The sequence below is a fragment of the Lupinus angustifolius genome, chromosome LG05 (genome assembly GCF_001865875.1).
Source record: "Lupinus angustifolius cultivar Tanjil chromosome LG05, LupAngTanjil_v1.0, whole genome shotgun sequence".
Taxonomy (NCBI): domain Eukaryota; kingdom Viridiplantae; phylum Streptophyta; class Magnoliopsida; order Fabales; family Fabaceae; genus Lupinus; species Lupinus angustifolius.
Window position 1 is genome coordinate 1,643,343 of NC_032013.1, and position 19,298 is coordinate 1,662,640.

The 19,298-nt window shown below is 35.3% G+C and overlaps 1 protein-coding gene across 2 annotated transcripts; it reads right to left on the reverse strand.

The window, feature by feature from the left end:
• Window positions 2,897-18,269, reverse strand: LOC109347377 (nipped-B-like protein). 2 transcript variants are annotated; one of them, XM_019587193.1, is made up of 28 exons: window positions 17,840-18,269; window positions 16,944-17,053; window positions 16,500-16,636; window positions 16,334-16,424; window positions 15,967-16,223; window positions 14,907-15,014; window positions 14,066-14,177; window positions 13,682-13,778; window positions 13,379-13,565; window positions 12,843-13,274; window positions 12,240-12,739; window positions 11,951-12,161; window positions 11,825-11,875; window positions 11,551-11,709; window positions 11,223-11,390; window positions 10,622-10,921; window positions 10,247-10,399; window positions 8,608-8,777; window positions 7,940-8,048; window positions 6,297-6,458; window positions 6,115-6,219; window positions 5,814-6,047; window positions 5,301-5,434; window positions 4,926-5,216; window positions 4,418-4,850; window positions 3,842-3,934; window positions 3,586-3,711; window positions 2,897-3,489 (listed from the first exon to the last, which is right to left on the reverse strand). In XM_019587193.1, exons 1-28 carry the CDS (start codon window positions 18,091-18,093, stop codon window positions 3,250-3,252), a joined length of 5,424 nt encoding a protein of 1,807 aa, XP_019442738.1. In that variant the 5' UTR covers window positions 18,094-18,269; the 3' UTR covers window positions 2,897-3,249. The 2 variants fall into 2 exon arrangements, with proteins under 2 accessions (XP_019442738.1, XP_019442739.1); XM_019587194.1 differs by lacking the exon at window positions 14,907-15,014.

Genomic DNA, 19,298 nt, shown 5'->3' on the forward strand with positions numbered 1-19,298 from the left:
AAACAATCTTGTCCCTTTCATGAAATGCTAGATAAAGTGTGCCATTTTCCAAGCTCCTTGGTTTAAATTCCTTGACACCATTGTATTTTTTTGTACTATCAAGGGTATTTCATCAGGTAAGGAATTAATCATTTTCGGGATGCGTGACTATCCTTATCAGGAATTGAACTATTGACTTTTTGGTCATCTTGAGAATATAGTGAGGTCTTACACTATTAAACTAATACTTTATTGGTTGACACCATTGTATTTGAAACACAGTGAATCACATTTTTTGATCATTAAGCTAAATATAATACAACTGTAATTTAAAACATTTCTAAAATTGTTGAGAATAAAAAGCTTACAAGTAGGGTTAGTGCATATATCCGTTTCAGTCAATAATAACATGAAGTACTCAATACTAAGATCAGTCTATTGGGTAATAGAACACACATTATGATGAAAGTGTCAACTTTCAAGCTTGAACAATGCGCGAATTAACTAAATGATTTTTTTAAATATAATAGGAGGTGGAAATGAGTCGAACCGAAGTTGACTTAGCTCAGTTCGATTAGAAAGACTTGAGTCGAGTTTAATGCATATGATTTTTCAGCTTAAGATTAACTCAATAGTTCAAAAACTTTCAAACGGATTATAAAGATGGCAAAATGGGCCCGCAAAAATTTAAGCAGGAGCGGACATGACTGCGTTGACTTAACGGATAAAATGGCATGTCCTGCCCGTCTTAAAACAGGCTAACAAACATGCAGGCAGCCCACGAGCATTGATGAATAATTTTAAAATAAAAAAATAATATAATAAAATAAAAAGAAACTAAATAAAGTAGTTAAAAGAGAACAAATTTTTTAAAAAAACCTTGATATTCTATATAAAGTTCAATAAATCATATTACAACATATTTTTTTTTGAGACATTAAATCACATTACACAATAATTTATTGGAAATTTTCTTCTTTTTTCCTTACATTATGCTTGTGGGTCGCGCGTATTGCCATTACAAATGTCTGTGGGCTTTGCGAACAAATAGACAAATTTTACATGTTCTATTCCCAAAAAATTGCGGACTATGCAAGCAGGCCCGCAAGCAATGCCCATTTTGCCATCTATAGTGAATTAATATACTCTTAGACTTCCCCATCTAACTTTACTTATATACAAAAAAATAATTATGATTAAAACAAATCTAACGTAGTCTTGATAAATTGTTAATGATACTTAACTAAATCAATTTAACGAGATATGGATTTAATAATAGTTTAGGATATTTTTAGATATAATTTGTGGTAACTATGGTATTTTGTAGATTGAGTTAAGCTAAATTAAATTAATAAACTAATTGGAAATAATTTCGACCCAAGCTTTATTGTTAATCACTTACATTACTATAAATTAATGTTATTAATTTTGGATGGATTATTGACTACCGTTAAAGTATTGAGTTAACAGGTCATTCGGACCAGTAAGTTTTTTATTTTGTCCTGTTAAATAAGAAGACATTAGCTTATTTTGCAATAGGGTGAGCAAGACCCAGTCCGACCTTAAGATTCATCTCAATCTGATGACTTAGTGATGAGTCTGATCCATCCAAATAAAAAAAGGATAGACCCAATTAAAAGGGATAAATCCGTCGTCAAAAAATGACGGGTTTGGTTTATGTCTGGGTCACCCGACCCGTCCCTTATATTTATATATCAAGATAAACATGCAACCATGGATATTCATTTATAGAAAACCATTTAATTTTTAGTTTAGTTTTTGTATATTTTGTATGAACTCCAATTTAAATTTCATTTTTCAGTTAATAACTAGTTATTGCATTCTTTTTTTAGGAACTTTTAAGTATTGACATGTCGTTATCAGTTCTCATGTATTTTTTACCATTTACATGAACACTTCATCTTATGTTGACATTTAATGATTTAAATTGTTCTGAAATTTTCAATGTCTTCTATACTTTTCAGTCAGGTAATTGTGATAGTTTTTAGTTTAAAACATACAATTTACGGTTTGTAGTTTATATACTGATCTGTGGGATGCAGGTTTTAGTTAAGTTTATATACAAATTTTGATAATTTTGATTGTATATACTTAAAGATTTGAGGAAAAAATTTACGTTTGTCATTTTATCATTTTCCAACCTAGAACCATCCCTATCTTGACCCATCTTATTTTGGACCCGTCCCTCACGCATCACATCCTAATTAGGGACGAGTTCGGATTCAAAATATATCCGATCAATATTTAAGGACGAATTTTGATTCAAAAATTGTCTCGATCAATATTTAGGGAGGAGTGATTGACATGTTTAACCCGTCTCACGCTCACCCTATTGAGGAAGACGAATAAGGTAAAGGAAAAATAAATTATGCCAACAAATACAATATGGCATTATAAAAAAGGTCAATTAGCATGATCAATAACACAAACCTGTTTCATAGATATGACATGCTAATTTTTGCTTCTCTACGAAATGTACTAATTAGGGGGGAAACCTGTCGATAACTTATGATTTAGAGAACCAAGGAATCTATCAAAACATATTTTGCAACTGACATATTCTGGATATAAAAAGACTTGGAATAAGTAATTAAACGTGCAACTCAATATTTGAATCGTTCTTAGAAATATACTATAGCAGCACAAATGTCAATAATCTTTGGTTTATCGATAATGAATTTTGGCTTGAAAACTTAAAGTCAGCAGCAACAAAGACAAGAAATCTGGTAAATATATAATCCTAATGTTTTACATTAAAAAATGTCTTCCATCTGAGTTTATACATTCATCTTAACACAGCTTATCCACTACACATTCATAATCCAACATTCAATTCCATTCAACATTGCAAGTCCAATAGTTGTGCGATAATATTTTTCTTCAGCTCAGATTACACTTTTCGATCACATACAACACTCAAAATACTTTTCTATTTCATTCAACCGCTTGAATCATATGATTCTTCATCCCCACTATTTCCCCACGATTTTTACGACTTACACAACTGAGACAAAAATAAAACAATCAAACCTGATATTTGGATAGCCAAGTTGAAATTTCATCAACAAAAGAATGTAAAATATGAACCAAAATACAAACGGAAAAAAGACATAAAAAAGATAATCCTTTAAGACGCCAAGGAATATTCCAATTCCGTCCTACATTCTGTTGGCTCTCATCCTATTCTGTATTATTTTTACCCTATTGATGTACAAGTTAGTCTATCTATGATGTACTTACATCAACCCACTATTGCCTACTGCTGCTTCTAAGGTTGCCCCTGCGCCCGCCACTGAAATTTAACTTGCGCGCACTACCACCCCAATCTTCATCGTAATCACCATCGTCATAGTCTCCAACTGCCATATATCCAGATCTGCGAGTTTTTCTGGACGATGTAGGTCTGGATGGCGTAGGTCGCTTCCGTTTTATATTTGCAGTGTAAAGTGAGTAATCCACAGTGTCTTCCTTCAATGCATTCTTAAATTCCTGGTGCGACAAATGAAAAAGAAGCACACAATCTTATCGGGTGCAAGGAATTCACAAGGGCATGGAATTAAAGTATATAGTGTCCATCAACAATACCTGGTATCTTTGTAGTAATTCTTGTGGAGTTGTAGGCAAACTGAATTGAAATTCACCGACATTGAAGGCAATATTCTGTTTGGAGATAACCTCTCCAGGTTTTGGCAGTTCAGTTGGAGAAAAAGCCTGAATAAAAGTGGAACAAGTCCCAGAGAGAATGGATAGTTAGGTTCCTATCTGATTCTATCCAAGGCAAAAGGATACACACAGCATATAACAACAGCTTTGCGATGGCAGAGATTTATTACAATTTTACCTGACATCGGGCATCATCGAGACTATACACGACTTTTAGGTGTCTCTTTAGCTTTAAAAGAAGCTGCAATGCAAATGCTGATAAACAGTCAGCCTGCATAAGCACCAGGAACAAAATGATTGTTAGCTACAAAAATAATACACCATGAGTAATCCAAAATGGCATGTTCTACATTGTTCAGGCAGCACTCAGAAAATATTTGTATTCTGAGATGTTCAATTAAGAAAAAATTTACATGGGTATGTGGTACATGCTGCTATATTGTAAGATTAGAGGCACGGTAATGATAAATATTTAGTATTATGTGAGGACTTGGGTATCTAATTATATAACATGTGAAGATGAGAGACTAAATATGTGATTCATATTTAGTATTATGATATAACTAAGAATAAAGAATGGGAAAAGTCCTATGTTTGCAGTCCAAAATGACACAATTCTGAAACAATTTACATCAAATGAGTATCTACGACTACCCAAGAGTATCACATACACCTTCTTTGAAGAACCCATGCAACATAGCTCCCCACAAACAAACCAATATTATTGATAAAATCACTGCAGGTTTGGAAATACCTGAACTTTCTCCAGATCATCCTTCGAGATGGAAAATGAATCTGTCAAACCAGCAGCATGAAGCTTTGCTTCTGAGCTACAGTTATTAGATAAAGGATCATTTGGCTGCTGGTAAATTGTTCCATTTAAATCAACTGATCTCATGTCATTGAAGTTGGATTGAGCATTTAGATTCAACTGAAGTGTTCCATTCAAGTCCATTGACATCGCTAGACCAGTTGTAAGACTTGTCTCATCTGGGCCCTGGTGAGGCATCCCATTCTCATTATGCATACTCTGACCCTCGCTCCGTAACAAGCTAGAACTCCAAGCTTTAAAGTTCGCTTCCAGTGGCCCTGCCCGCACTTGAACTATTCGATTGATGGCATAGATTAAATAAAGTGGCTCATCAGGTAAAGTGAACGGCAACAATGCAAGGACCTCTGTGCAGTACCTGTAAAAAGATACATAGTAAAAAGTCAGTTTGAGAACTTCAAATACAAAAAAAAAATGGTAACAGAGTACTTACGTCAAGAAAGCTATTAATGATCTGTTCCAGTTTGGATTATCAAATTTTCGCACAATTGAGGACATAAACTTGTTCCTTGATATCCTGTTCCCTCGGATTAGCTTGTAAATTCGGGAAACCCCAAGTCTTGCTTGAGTGAGAGAACTGGCCTCAGATTTCCCTTTTCCAGAAACAAGGTTTTTGGATTGGATTTTTTTGTTAACATTTTCAGTAGCACGACAAATGGTTTGCATGAACATAAATGACATTTGAAGTCCATCACCCAAGCGGCTTTCGAAAAATGTCGGATACCTGAAAAATGCTTTATTTAGCAAATACAACCAAGTTGACATGAACTCAAATCACTAAAAGACTATACATAGGATAGGAGATTACTTCTCATTCATATTCATCAGAAGATGATGAGCCAACTTCGCATTTGACTCCAGAGGATCTGTTTCAAGCGCTATGAGGTATGGAACACAGGTGATGGGATGAACAAGACCTTGGCGCAGCACAACTTCAACAATCTGCATTATTAGCATAACTTCTAATCTGAATAAGAGCAAAATAAAAATTGGCTATTTTTATTGGAATGAATAAGTTTACAAGAATTATAGTCAGAAAGGCAAGATTATTCAATCTAGTTTCACGAGACCAATAAATAACGGCTGTAAGATCCACTTTTAAAATCTTTTGCAAAGCATCAACCAAATTTATCATCTTTCCATCACCCCATCTATCCAAAAGATTTGGAAGCACAAAAATAACAATCATCTAAGCAAATGAAAAGAAGAGTACTCCTGTTTACAAACTGCTTTTAGTTAAAGAGACAAGATTTTACTTCTTGTTTATCATTTTGCATACAAGTTTTGAAACTAATCCAAAATAGAAGCTAGGTTCTCTGACCTTCAGAGCTGATTGGCGAACTTGTTCATAGAAATCCAAACATGTGCCTAAAATATTATTCCAATACAGTTGAACTATGCCCCCACAAATGTTTGTATCCCCAGCACCAGCAGCTACAGGTACACTCTGCCCAGCTCCAACTGAGTAATCAACTACATTATCATCAGCTTTATCTATTTCCATTTTGCTTTCAGCATCAAGAAGATACTCGAACATGTTTTGCAATGCTTGAATCTGATTGACAGAATGATTTAGCATCCAGAGAGAGGCACTACATTATAATCCAGACAAAATCGATTACCTTAAGGCGATAGTCAGCAGTAGAAGTTAATGCGCCCTCCAGTATCTTTCCAATATCGTGCTCCAACATAAACTCAGGCCTAGCAATTAGAACAAACCCTAGTGCCTACAAGGGTTACAATCAAACATCAACAGACTTGAAGATCAAACCAACGGAAGACTGGTAAGATCAGTAGCTCTTACCTGCAACGATCTAACCTTAACAACAAGATCCTCCACAGAAAGATACTTTACAAACAAGCTGAGACTCCTTTTAACATCAATAAGTTTATTACTGGAGTTGGATAATAAACAGTTGCCATAACGAATCAGCAGCCCGAGACAGAAGAGAGATCGCCCAACTTGCTGTAGATAGCAGGAAATAGTCAATTTTTACTATATATGCTATATAAAATTAAAAACAACAACCCTTAACATCAAGTTAATAAAGTTCAAAAGCATATACGTACCATGATACAAACATTTTATCATAATCTTAATGTCCAAGTTAAATATTTTATCTACACTCTAAAGACCATAATTCTCAACTGGCAAGCCATATCTATAAGAAATACTATGAACTGTCCATACACCAATTAAGCTATCACTTAAAAGATGTATGGTCCACTAAAAAAAACAGTTTCAGGATATGCAAACTACTTCATGCATCCTTAGCATAATACTAGATACATACTAGAAAAAGGATTTTAAAGAACAATTTAGGAGAAATCAAAGCCATTTATTGTTAACATATAATTAAGACAACGCCAATAGCATTCAGTATCATGGACAAAGAATTTGCTTACAACAAGTGAAGCAACATTTGAATTTTAAGTCATGTGCCATTACCCCATGCAAATAAACACAAGAAAAACATAAACATGGAACAACGAAAAAAGAAGGATTGTCACGAAGAGAGAATATCTGCCCTGCATAAATTGGACATTAGATGCTCATGATGCTAGTGTCAACACTGAGACCTTTATACAATGCTCTCAGAAACAAATGGGTAAAATATAAAGTAACTTCAACACATGACACGTGTAAGATACCTTATTAATATGTTTTAGAAACAAACTAGCCATATTTCAAACATATTACGTCTTGATGTTTTCTTGTGTAGTTGTGTGTGTTTATATTATAAATATATAATTATAGGTTTTATAAATATTATTATGATATAGAAAGATATGCCAAATTCACTTTAAAAGGAGCCCAAATGATAGGGAGAGTAATGAAGATCAGTCAGTACTGACTTTAATTTATCCTTTCCACATTTCATCCAATCAAGAAAGTAGAAACAGGACTAATAGACTCATCTAGTGATTTTCCCATAACCTATCCTTTTTAAAGGAGGTATTTTTATTTTGTGTCCGTATTAGATTGTGTTCATGGCATCTCCCTAGTGCTCCACTCATGATTGTATTCCAGATTATTTCATTTTTTTCACTTCTATCTTGAGGGATGTCTTATGCTTCCTTTAGTTAAACTGTCCATCTTTTCTCTCTAATAATAAATATTTTTCTAGCAGGAAATTTAAAAGAAATTTGAAAGGCCAGTTCCCTGCCCATACAATTAACAAACAATCAAGGCCTCATTTAACATTAGGCCACATACACAGAGGTCCAAAAAGTTAGTGGCAACCTAAACCCAATAATAACAACCCATTCACCAAAAGGGAAAAAAGTAATAGATAACAAATATACGATATTCATTCTATATAAAGTATGTCCAATCATAAGTTTGTAATAAACTGAAAGGTATTGACATGAAGTGTAAGCAAAAACACAGATAACAAATATACGACATAAAGGACAAATTTATCATGATTCTAGCGATAGTTGTACCTGCTTGTTATCAATGGCCTCAGTGTCCAAACATTTGGAGAAGACATGAATAAGATGCTCAACAACAGCAGCCCCTTTTCCTACCATCTTACTCACAGAGCAGAGGCACCTGTAAGGAGAAAAGTAAGAAGACCAAAATAAAGTAGGTGGACGGGCAGGTAAGCTGATATGTTTTATGAGGGGGGAAACAATTTTCCACTAATCCTAGTCTGCCAAAGTGACAGCCTGATAGCTGCAAACTAAAAAGCTAAACCTATTTAGTTAAGGGCTTCACCAAATATTCTGGTCTACTAATTACTGTTCAAACTTCAAAGAGTACATATTCTTGCACAGACATTTACATATTGCATAATAAAATTATTCACATATTCCCATTTGATGTATCAAAAAATTTAAATAATATTTGCATTTATAAGCTCCGTTGAACATACAGCAATCTAGACAAAAGCAACAAAAAAAAAGGTGGCCTAGTGCATGAGGCTCCCACTCAGTGGGATCTGGGGAGGGTAGATATACGCAGCCTTACTCCTACAAGCGGAGAGGCTGCTTGTAGGAAAAAGAGAAATGCACATCACATGAACTTATCAGCTAGTCAATTTCAGGTTGAAGCAGAAAATAAGTAATAGACACGGCTAACATGGGAAATAATGGTGGGAAATCGAGGGTACTTGATACAAGCATGGACAACTGTCAAAAAAGAACGCCGGACAATCATCTGTTTCAAATCTTGTTCAAGCTCATCAACAGTACTTGGTGGCAACTTCCGGAGCAAGGGAACCACAGCATCAATTATAAATATTATACTCTCAAGTAGCTGTGCCACCATGCGATTGTCAACCTGAAAACAAGCAAGAATAACATGTGGTGCGCTTTTCTTGTAGGCAAACAAATGAAAGTAACATAATGAAACGTCATACTAGTAACTATACACCTGGCAATAAATAGATCATAACAAGCCAGAAACAAGTGCCCTAATAAGATTTTTCTTTAGCATACATCAGTTACCCACTATTTGGAAGTCCTGGATATGGCAATAAGCCCAAAAGTCGGGGTTGGGTTCTATATGCACCGTCCCAGCCTAGCACCTTGCCACAATAGTACCTTTTCCTATATCGATGCCAGTAAAAATTGTATACAGACCCAAAAGGCAATTCAATAAATAAATATATTTACAGGATACATATTTAAAGTATAGAAATCAGTCATACTTTAAAATTATAATAAAGGGACTGCCTCTAACCATATGGTAGTGGCTCAGTTGGTAAACGAAATTCCATGTGGGTGGACTTCACCAGCAGTTTTTTGGTATTTCAACCGACCCCACAAGCACGCAGGTCAAGTTGAAGGAGAAAGATCTTTCCAAAACCCAATCCAACCCAACACACTGCTCTCACGAGTGGGTCTGGTCCAAAATAAACACCCCAGCCCTAGAGATTGGGCACAATCTAAATTCATTCATGGCCTAGAAACAACCTGTTTGCTTGTGAGGGTAAGGCTTCTTATATCTATCCTCCCAAGATCCCACTAAGTGGGAATCTCGTACATTGGGTCGCTCTAAGGATGTTAAATTATAAAACACAAATAGATTATGAAGACAGACATGAAAAGGGGGTAGAGACCACTCAATAAATGAAACACCTAGGGGTTTTGTTTTCCTTTGTGTTATTTAATTTAAGGAATGCTTGTGTCAAAATATTTTTATAAGGCATAAATAAATATAGAGGGTGAGCTTGGTTCAATGGTAAGGTTGTTGTTTAGTGGCCATGAGGTCACGAGTTCAAATCCTGGAAACAGTCTCTCCACTTGCGGGAGTAAGGAACGTACATCTACCCTCCCTGGTCCCACTAAGCGGGAGCCTCGTGCAGTGAGCCGCCCTTTTTTAAGGCATAAATATATATATATAAAATAGATAAAAACACAAATAACAAAAAACAATTATTAAGCCTTTTAAAAAAGAAACAATTATAAAGGAAATGTGAAAGTGACAAAAACCGTGAAACTTCACCGCAGTATATAGTAGCTTTTTTATTTAGTTTTTAGAACAATTAAAAGATGTATAAAAAATAGTGTATATGCTTAGCTTGAAAGGGTTGTAATGTCTCAGTCCCACTGCCCAGTCAAAATTTGAAACACACTCCATGACAGGCAACACAAGACAATGATGGGCAGTTTAAAATTGGCATCCACTATGAACGACAATGACACTGATTAAAGCAATACAAGAGAAACATTGATTCCATATATATACAATTCATAATATAATACTAGATTAAGGGAATATATGGAATTTGAGATGATAATGATAACCTGAGTCTTAAGATATGGCTGCAAGGTAACAACAAATTGAGACGGGTTAGAAGCCGGTGCACAGAGAGTTGGATCTACAAGACAAAATGCATGCAGGACCAGAACATATGGAAGGGCATGCACTTCCACTTCACCACTGCTCATTTCCTCAACCTGATCATGAACAAAAGCTCAAGTGTCATTTTAATATCATCCATCCAAGTATAAAAATTGGATAAAGGGCAGCCCAGTGCACAAGGCTCCCACCTAGTGGGGTCTGAGGAGGGTAGATGTGTGTAGTGTTACTCTCACAAGCAAAGAGACTGTTTCCAGAATTTGAACTCATAACCTCCAGGTCACAAGCATAAGAATTGGATGTACAAAACACTAGCATACCTGCAATATTTTCTCCAGCAAGCATTTGCACATCAACTCACAACGTTTACGTACTGTTGCAAGGGACACGGGGTTGAGCCCAGCAGCTTTTGCAGACTGTGGCAAAAAATCCAGTGATAAGTTGCGCTTGATTACAGTTACAAGAAGTTGATTGTTGGGCATTCTCCTCAGCATTTCAACAATTTGCTCTGTCTTCTTAGCTACCTCGAGTGGAACGGTACTACCATCTCCAAAGACCCGAGCTTGTGAAGCAGAAGGTTCCTCAAACCAAAATTCATAAAATGTTTTGCAAACAAGGTCCTGTACAGAAGTAAAATAAGAGGACACTCTTAACGACCAAAGAGGGGGAAGAACCTACAACGGAGCTTAGCATCAAATACGCACAAGTATACAATTACATCTAATGACTAATAACTTACATGGCCTACATTTAAAGAGTGCAAACGAATGGCGCATATACTATACATCTAAAGCAAGCTAACATACAAAAAGATGAACATTTCATATTACACTTTGTGGCACAATTGTTAACAGCCATTTACAAAGTAGTTAAAATACTTCAAGTCATGTCTTAATGGTTTAAGCAGTAGCTTTAAAATACCTGGATACTTGATTCATCATCACTAACACGTGAAATTATCTCTGTGCAAGCTCTGGTAAACCCAGAGAAGTTCGCATTTGAACTGCACATATCTCGAATAATTTTTATAGCTCGCTTTCGAACACTTAGTCCAGTATCTTTGATTCTCTCTGCAATCTTCTCAAAATACTACAGGACAGTTGAGAAAATAGTTTTAACATTTCATCCACCAAAACTTAGTGAAAAGAAAAGTGATGCAAGCTATAGGTGTTTCCATAAGAACTATCCAGTTTACAAGGAAAAAACCAGATTATTGTTTAGTATTAAGAATAGATCTATTCACACATACCTTAAAACCCACATCAGGATGTGAAGCAATATGCCTACCAACAAGTTCCAATGCTGCTTCTCTTACAGATATCGCAGAGTCACAAAACCTTCCTTCTACTGCTGATTGCACTCGTTTATCACCTAATACCTCGGGATCTGCCTCTACAATAATACTGACCTGATCATCATATTAAATGGAAGATGGAATATATTAGTTTGGTACAGAGAAACAATTATATGAGTCCCACTTTCACTAAAAACAAAAAAAAAACGTAATTATATATTCAACTTACTGCTCGTAAAGCTTTAGCCCTAATAATTGGAGAGTTCTCCCTCAAACTTGCCTGGACAAATCATAAAAATAAAATGGTAAACAACAATTTATTTGGAAAATCAGCAAAAGGTAGAAATCAACTGACCAGAAGTACGTGAAGAATCTTATCAAACCCTCGACAAAATGAACTGTTTTGACCCAAAGCTAAAGTAATCTTCTTGATCGAATCCCTTGTCAGCATAGAAGAGACAATAGCAGAATCCCGAACTATGATTCTTGATTTCATTCTAGCAAGGTAGTGCTTGGACTTCTGCTGACAATTTGGATCATCTTTGCACCAAAGGCAGAGATAAAACCTACACACCATACACATGCATCACCTTTGCATAAATATAACTAAAATGTCATTTAGAAGATTTGTCATGAGTACAAACCAGCAGATGAAAACATGCAAGTCATCAGGAGAGGTGATATCTTGAAGGAAATTCAAAAGCAACTGTTGAAAAATTTCATGCTTAGAAACCTCAGAATCAACTTTTGCCACTTCATCCTTGCATTGGGAATTGCAATACGATCCTAATACAAGCAGTTGCTTACTACAAGTGCATATCTGGCAGTACCAGTTCCGGCTGGAAACTTCATGCTCTTTAATGCCCAGGCAATTGGCATGAAAAAGTCTCTGGCAGCCATGGCACATGAACAAATTTTCTAACCTTCCACCCAAACAGACACAGCATGTATCTTTTGGATAATGCTGTGTAGCAGTATCCTGACTATGTAAATCCTGAAGTATCCAGAACTTTTCCTGGCTACAAATCAAAGCATCGCGCTTCAACCTTGCAGCAATTGTACCAAGTATATCAATTGCCATGCAACGTGCAGAGACATCCTTAGATTTAGGCCCAGCATTCTGAAGTAGTAAGACACATAGAACCTGAAACAAATCTCAGAAGTAAATAGATGTTAACAAAACAATAATACATGAACAGAAATGCATATGCCTGCACTAAATAAACTAATACACACACAAAAGCAACCTCTAAAATAGGAACTGAAGCAGGATATTCAGGTAAATTCAGAGTTGTCAGTAAATCCGTGACAAGATTCTCCATTATGGATTTCAGCTCAGAGGCATCATGAGTCTTCACACTTGCAAACCGCTGGAGTACACGGCTCCAAAACAGACAGCAAGCATCTGTTAATGCCTCATGGCATTTAGTTGAATAACTACCATCAACTGAGACTTCTAATACAGCATTACCGCTCGATGCTTGTCTTAAAGCATCAGGAAGGTTGGCACTACAGTGAATTAACTGAATCAGCAAAGCAGTAACCATCTGGATCTGTCTTTGCTCTTCCTCGCGCAGATGATAAGCTCTTACAGTTCGCTTTGAATTGGGTAATTTCAAAAGAAGCTGAAGCATTTCATCTATCACATAAGTACGATGCTGTGTGTATAAATAGAATATCTGTACCACCACAGTGAAAAACAAGTATAGAAATTAGCTGCCTAAAGAAGCATGAAAGCCAACTTTCATAAGGCTTCTTAAGATAAAAAAAGAAATTTCAATACCGCGCAGAGCAAACCAATTGACTTCAATTGCAAAAGCTGGATATTCTCAACTAAGAAGGTGGTAAAGCTTGTTTTTACAAGTTGTAGGATGCAGCTATCAGATAACCTCTCTATTAACAACAAATCCTTCAGCAGTCCAACAACAGTGCACAACTTCTGAAGAATGGTATTCTCAGCAGTAAAGGCCCTAATAATGCAATGACCAAAAATAAGTGAATAAGAAAAGTAACAAACCTAACTTCAGATACATAATAAATTCAATCAAAGGATATTTAGTGTAAAAACTAAAAATAATAATCAGACCTGCTAGATGTTGATTTCCTCAACTTCATTGTCTTGCTAGTACGCCGTTTCTTGGTTGCTGAACCAAATTCAGCATCAACTTCTTCATAATCATCACCTGGAAAATATACAAAGATTGGAAGTTTGAAAACACGGAAGAAATAACTTCTTTCACACCACCCTCCCCTCAAATCAGTACCTAGTGGACCCTATTGTATATTTTCTGTGACTTCTGTAATCCCAGTGTTCCTTAAAGAACTTAGAATGTATCATTAAATACTGACACATTACAGCCAGAAAGACACTTTAACAGAAAAGTCTTGCACTGCTGGTAGGACATCCTCCTAATTGTTATGTAAAATATAAAAATTTGCTATATTTTGCACAAAGACTATAGCGACTAGCCTTCAAATGCAGTGTTTTCGCTCGGCCTATGTAATGCTCGAAATGATGGATCACATGCACACATCACGTCCATTATTTGGCGCTTGGAAAACTCCAGAATTCGCTCAATGATCTGAAATGGACAAATTACATTAAGAGTAAGACATTAAAGATTATAATTATTACGGAGTAACAGTCTACACATGTCATGCAAGGCGAAGCTCTGGTTTCATACATACTATTAGAGTAACCTAACTCCACTCCAAAAGTTAGCTCACGGGAAGATGGCAACAATCTACACATGTCATGCTAGCTAAAGGGTGCACATCTTTTATCCCATACTGAGTGTCACCCCATGTGCCATAAGCTATGATTGGTCAGAAAAATACTTACAAATTAAATTTTAACTTAAATATATTTTTTTCAACCAATCACAAGGTTATGGCACATGGAGTGGCATTCATTGTGGGACAGCAGATGTGCAACACTAGGCAAAGCACTGATTTCATACATATTATTAAAGTAACCTAACTCCACTCCAATAGTTAGCTCATGGGAAGATGGCAACAACATACACATGTCATGCAAGGCAAAGCACTGATTTCATACATATTATTAGAGTAACATAACTGCATTCTAAAAGTTAGCTCATGGGAAGAGGGTTGGCCAAGTCATTATATTTGGTTATTGACTCATACTCAATAGATGTGGTACTTCAACACTTTAACGCATATATAACAACAGTTTTGTCCTGCTGAGGAAGGTGTTCACTGTTTACTTGTGTTGCACAAAGGAAGGTACTAATAAATTTATTGTGGTTGATGATAACAATACTTGTTTGAAGCTAGCATAAATAACAAACCTCTTCATTATAAAGTTGCTTTGGCATTTCGGTATGAGCCATCACCGCCAGTGCAGCATGAATTGACTCCAATGCAACTAAAATAGATGAAACTAGGTCTGAATCTGACTGAAACACAGAACAATAACAGTTATAGCACCAACATTACCAAAAAATAAAATGAATAAGAATAATAATGAATTCACTACACAACTATGATTAAAAAACTGTGTACAACAACAGTTAAACCAGCTACCCGAATCAAACAATGTCATTGGGCTCTATCAATAAATCCATCTACTGAAAGTTTTTTAATGGTTTCTCCTATGTTCCAAAATTTAATCAGACTATCTTCCATTTCATCCATTCGCCTCAAATGATCAAAAACATATTGGGCAGTCCTTTGGGTTTTGAGCTTTGGTGCATTTTGGTTGGAGTGAAATGGATCACAATTTCCAGAATGCTTTGTTCTCCTTATCAGTGTTACGATAAAATAGTTTCTACGGCTTCTCGTTGACCCTAATTCCTTAAGGGAAATTCCCATCAGTATTAAGAGGGATTGGATAATTTGTTAGCAATGATGTGCTTGATGCTGATGTTAATATTTTCATGTCTACTGTCTTCACTCTGGAGATGTCTTACCTCCTTAGTCCTTTCTAATTGTCTTTGTTTTCTCAACTTTAACAACCTAACATTTTTTAGTTACAGGTGATAATGTGCAGTATTTCAAACTAGTTTAAAAGAGTAGATGAAAAATATGTTCTTGAGAGCAATCTTATTATTGTATATGAAATCTTTAGGAATAGGTCTAACTCCTGTACCAGGCTTTGCTTTCTCATAGCTATTATAGGCATAGTTGCTTCAATGTTAAATTTGTGTACATAAAGACTCATCTCTTAAACTCGCAACCTTGCCAAACTTGACCTAGGTACTGGTAAATTTATTTTCAGTATGGAATACAAGTAAGATTTAATAAATTTTATAACAAAAACTGATCCCCTATTCAATGCCAACCAATTCAAAACAAGCTTAAAAATTTCAGCACAAACAGAAATATAAAATAAATGAACAATGAACTTACATTATCAAGATCCTCAATTGACAGGCCTTCTGCTCTATGTATTTGATGATCAAGAACTTTTAATAATCTAACAAGGAGTTCTACTGGAACCAAATGCAGAAGTTTTTTCTCACGTATAGACATTATTTCATTAACAAGCATTCTAAGATCTGAAAGAGGCACTGACAACCACTCTTCTTCATCTCGATCATCATTGTTACATTCAGCTTTGCTGCATAATTCCTCCAAAACCTCGCGAAACCTTCCAATGTGGGCATCTAAAATGATTATAAATAACAGTTGATTACACATGTAAAAATGGGAATACATGCAATGCATGCACACACAGAGTCAATAATGTTAAAGAGTAAAATCCAGCAATACCAACCTTGAAGCTCGGCAGCATCAGGAGCAATAGATGGTCCATTGCCACCTTTCTTCTTGAGTTTTGATTTTTTAGAAGACAATGTAACAATATCCTGCCAAATTTTTTTAAAATTAGCTAATCAAAAGAATATAAACATCACTAGCATATACCACAAACACATTCATACATTGGTAGAAAAGTTATCGAGCTGGCAATTAGGGGATGCATTGTAGTCATTTTGAGTTTGACTTGTGAGAGGAAAACTAGGTACGGAGAGCGTCTTTTCAGGTAACACACTACCAGAGATCTGCTCCTTTATAGGACCTGAGAAACTTAACAATACAACAAACAATAAGCAGAGCACCATTGAAGTATTAGACAAGCAAGTCACTCTAAAAATCTTTGAAGTTATAACTAACAGTAAGTTATCAGCATGAATGAAACTTTGTTCAAGTATGACAAATTGTCTTGACGATAAATCTCAGCCTGGCCAAATTTTATACTGTGTGAAAGTCTAAACCTTCAATTTCTGACAGATCATTATAGTCCAATGGGAAGCTGCAAGCCTAAGATATTTTTTAATAACTATATAAAAGTGTTATTAAGGGCAGAAATCGAGTACTCTATTTACCTGCGGTGCTGTATTCAAATGCTTCAGGATTGCACCTGAGAACTTCATCATGAAGTTCTAAAGGCTCAACATAGGTATATGGAACACCATTGGCATCATCTCTTAATTTCCTATATGTGAGAGCATATATAAAATTGCATTAAATTCAACAATAAAACTAACAAGAACAGGAATAATGTCGATGACGATAACGACAACAATATTCATGCCTTTAACAACGCATCAAATTCCAACAAAACAACAAAATTTTGGAAACATGGAAACGGCAACGAATGGAGTCGTTTTGTTCATTTATAGTAAATCAACACATGGAATAAAATTCCTTGCCGGTTATTGCACAATGCTTTTCATAAAACAGTTATCTCTTCCAAACGGTAACGTTTTCCGTTAAGTTCGGCGAAAATTAAAACATAAATTCTTTTTTTAAAAAGTCAAGAAAATTAAAACATCAATTATTATTTTTTAAAAGTCAACATGTTTCACAGTCTCTGCCTTTAAACCCTATGCACCTATTACAACAACATGCACATTTATAAATCCAATATTAATCTGCTTTTGACTTGAACATAAAAGATGAGCATGAACAGGAAACCTAAATCATTTCAAATTAAAAAGTTTAAAATTAAAAAATGAGAGATACTCAAACTAGTAAACATTCACTTACATAAGTTGCGAAATTTATATATTATCTAACAGCACCAAAACTCATATTTCATCACACACAACTACAGTAATAAACCGCATGAGAATTCGAATTCTTCTAACCTCAGCACATTGAACCAAATTTGAATTTCACAAAAGATAATTATAAAAACAAAGTTCACCGCGAAATCAGAACTAAATTTGCATTTCAAAAATGTCGAACGAAAAAAGAGAGAAGGAAATGTAATGCTTACAGGTACGACACATCAGTACGTTCGAGAAGCTCAGCGATCTTGCTCGACTGAGCAAGCACCTCAGCGCGGTTCAGCATCATCGACCTATAATCTCCGAGGCGGAGGTCCTGATCGGAGGCGCCACAGAACAACGGGAGCGACGGCAACGGCAAGCACGAGGCGACTTCGGAGTGGATTGTGTTGGACAAAGTGATTCCACGGTGGCCGGAAGCCGCCATCGCGGCGGAGGCACCGGAAGTAACTGGAAAACTCATGGATTAGAGCATGAAGCGTGAAAATGGAGAAATCTAGGAGCGAATCGAAGAGAACTAGGGTTTATTATGAAGAGGATAGAATAGGTGTGAATAGTGTGTGAGACCTAGAGGGGTAGATTGGGAATAGAAATAAGAAGAGAATGGAAATGTCATGTGATTCTTGACTCAGTGGATTTGGTTTATATACTGATGTTAGAACGGGGTTGACTACGAAATTACTGAAGTAACCCTGTGTTTGAGTTTGATTGTCATGGAAGCTATTATGTTTATGGGTGGATCATAGAATAAGGATGGTTTGAATTGTAAGTGTGAACAATATTTGTATATTATTGAGTATTTTAAAAGATGATTAGTTGTTTAATGAGGGTGTTTGCATGTAAATGTCAATGTAATTTCAATTTGAGTTGGGAAATTATATAAATGAATTGAAACTTAGGCGAGTTAGTATCAATATAAGGTTACTAGAAAAGGATAGGGAAAGTAAATGTTGAGAATCTTTTCTAAATGGTGAGAAACTTTGGTATTTGATCGATTGAATATGAGTACAAGACTATTGAACTCTGGTCCATGATTAATTTGATGACTTTTCCAAAGTCTTAGAATTATACTTTGACATTGAATACTATGAAGTGCAACCTAAAAAGTTGAAAATAACATTTCTTAAGAAGAACATTATAGAGAGTAAGTGAGATAGTTAATATTCGACATAGCATGAAACTAATGTTCCTAGTTAGAGACTATCTAGAATCAAATATTATAATTCTAATTTAATGAAGTTTTTCTACATTAAAATTCTTTGTGATATTATTTTACTATCGTTGCTCCATTTTATTTTTGAGCTGTTTAAGCCTCAACCAAATTTGGAAGGAAAATCTGTTGCCATCAAAGAGCATATGATATTTTAAATTTTTAATTGATTTCTATTTTTTTATCTGATATGTTGTTCATAATTTAAAAATATTAATTTATTTCCTAAAAATAGATGAGAAAATGAAAGGATAGGTTCATACAAACCTTAGAGAAGAGAAAAAATGCATGAGGTTTCCTTCAATCCCTCTATAAAATTGAAAGCACTCTAAGACTTTGTTTGAGAGATAAACTTGAAGGGGGAAAAAGAGAAAGAGAAAGTTTGAGAGTTATCTCATAAGTATATTTCACGGCTTTCATGTCTTCTTTTTCTCTTCATTCCTATCTAAAATCCAACT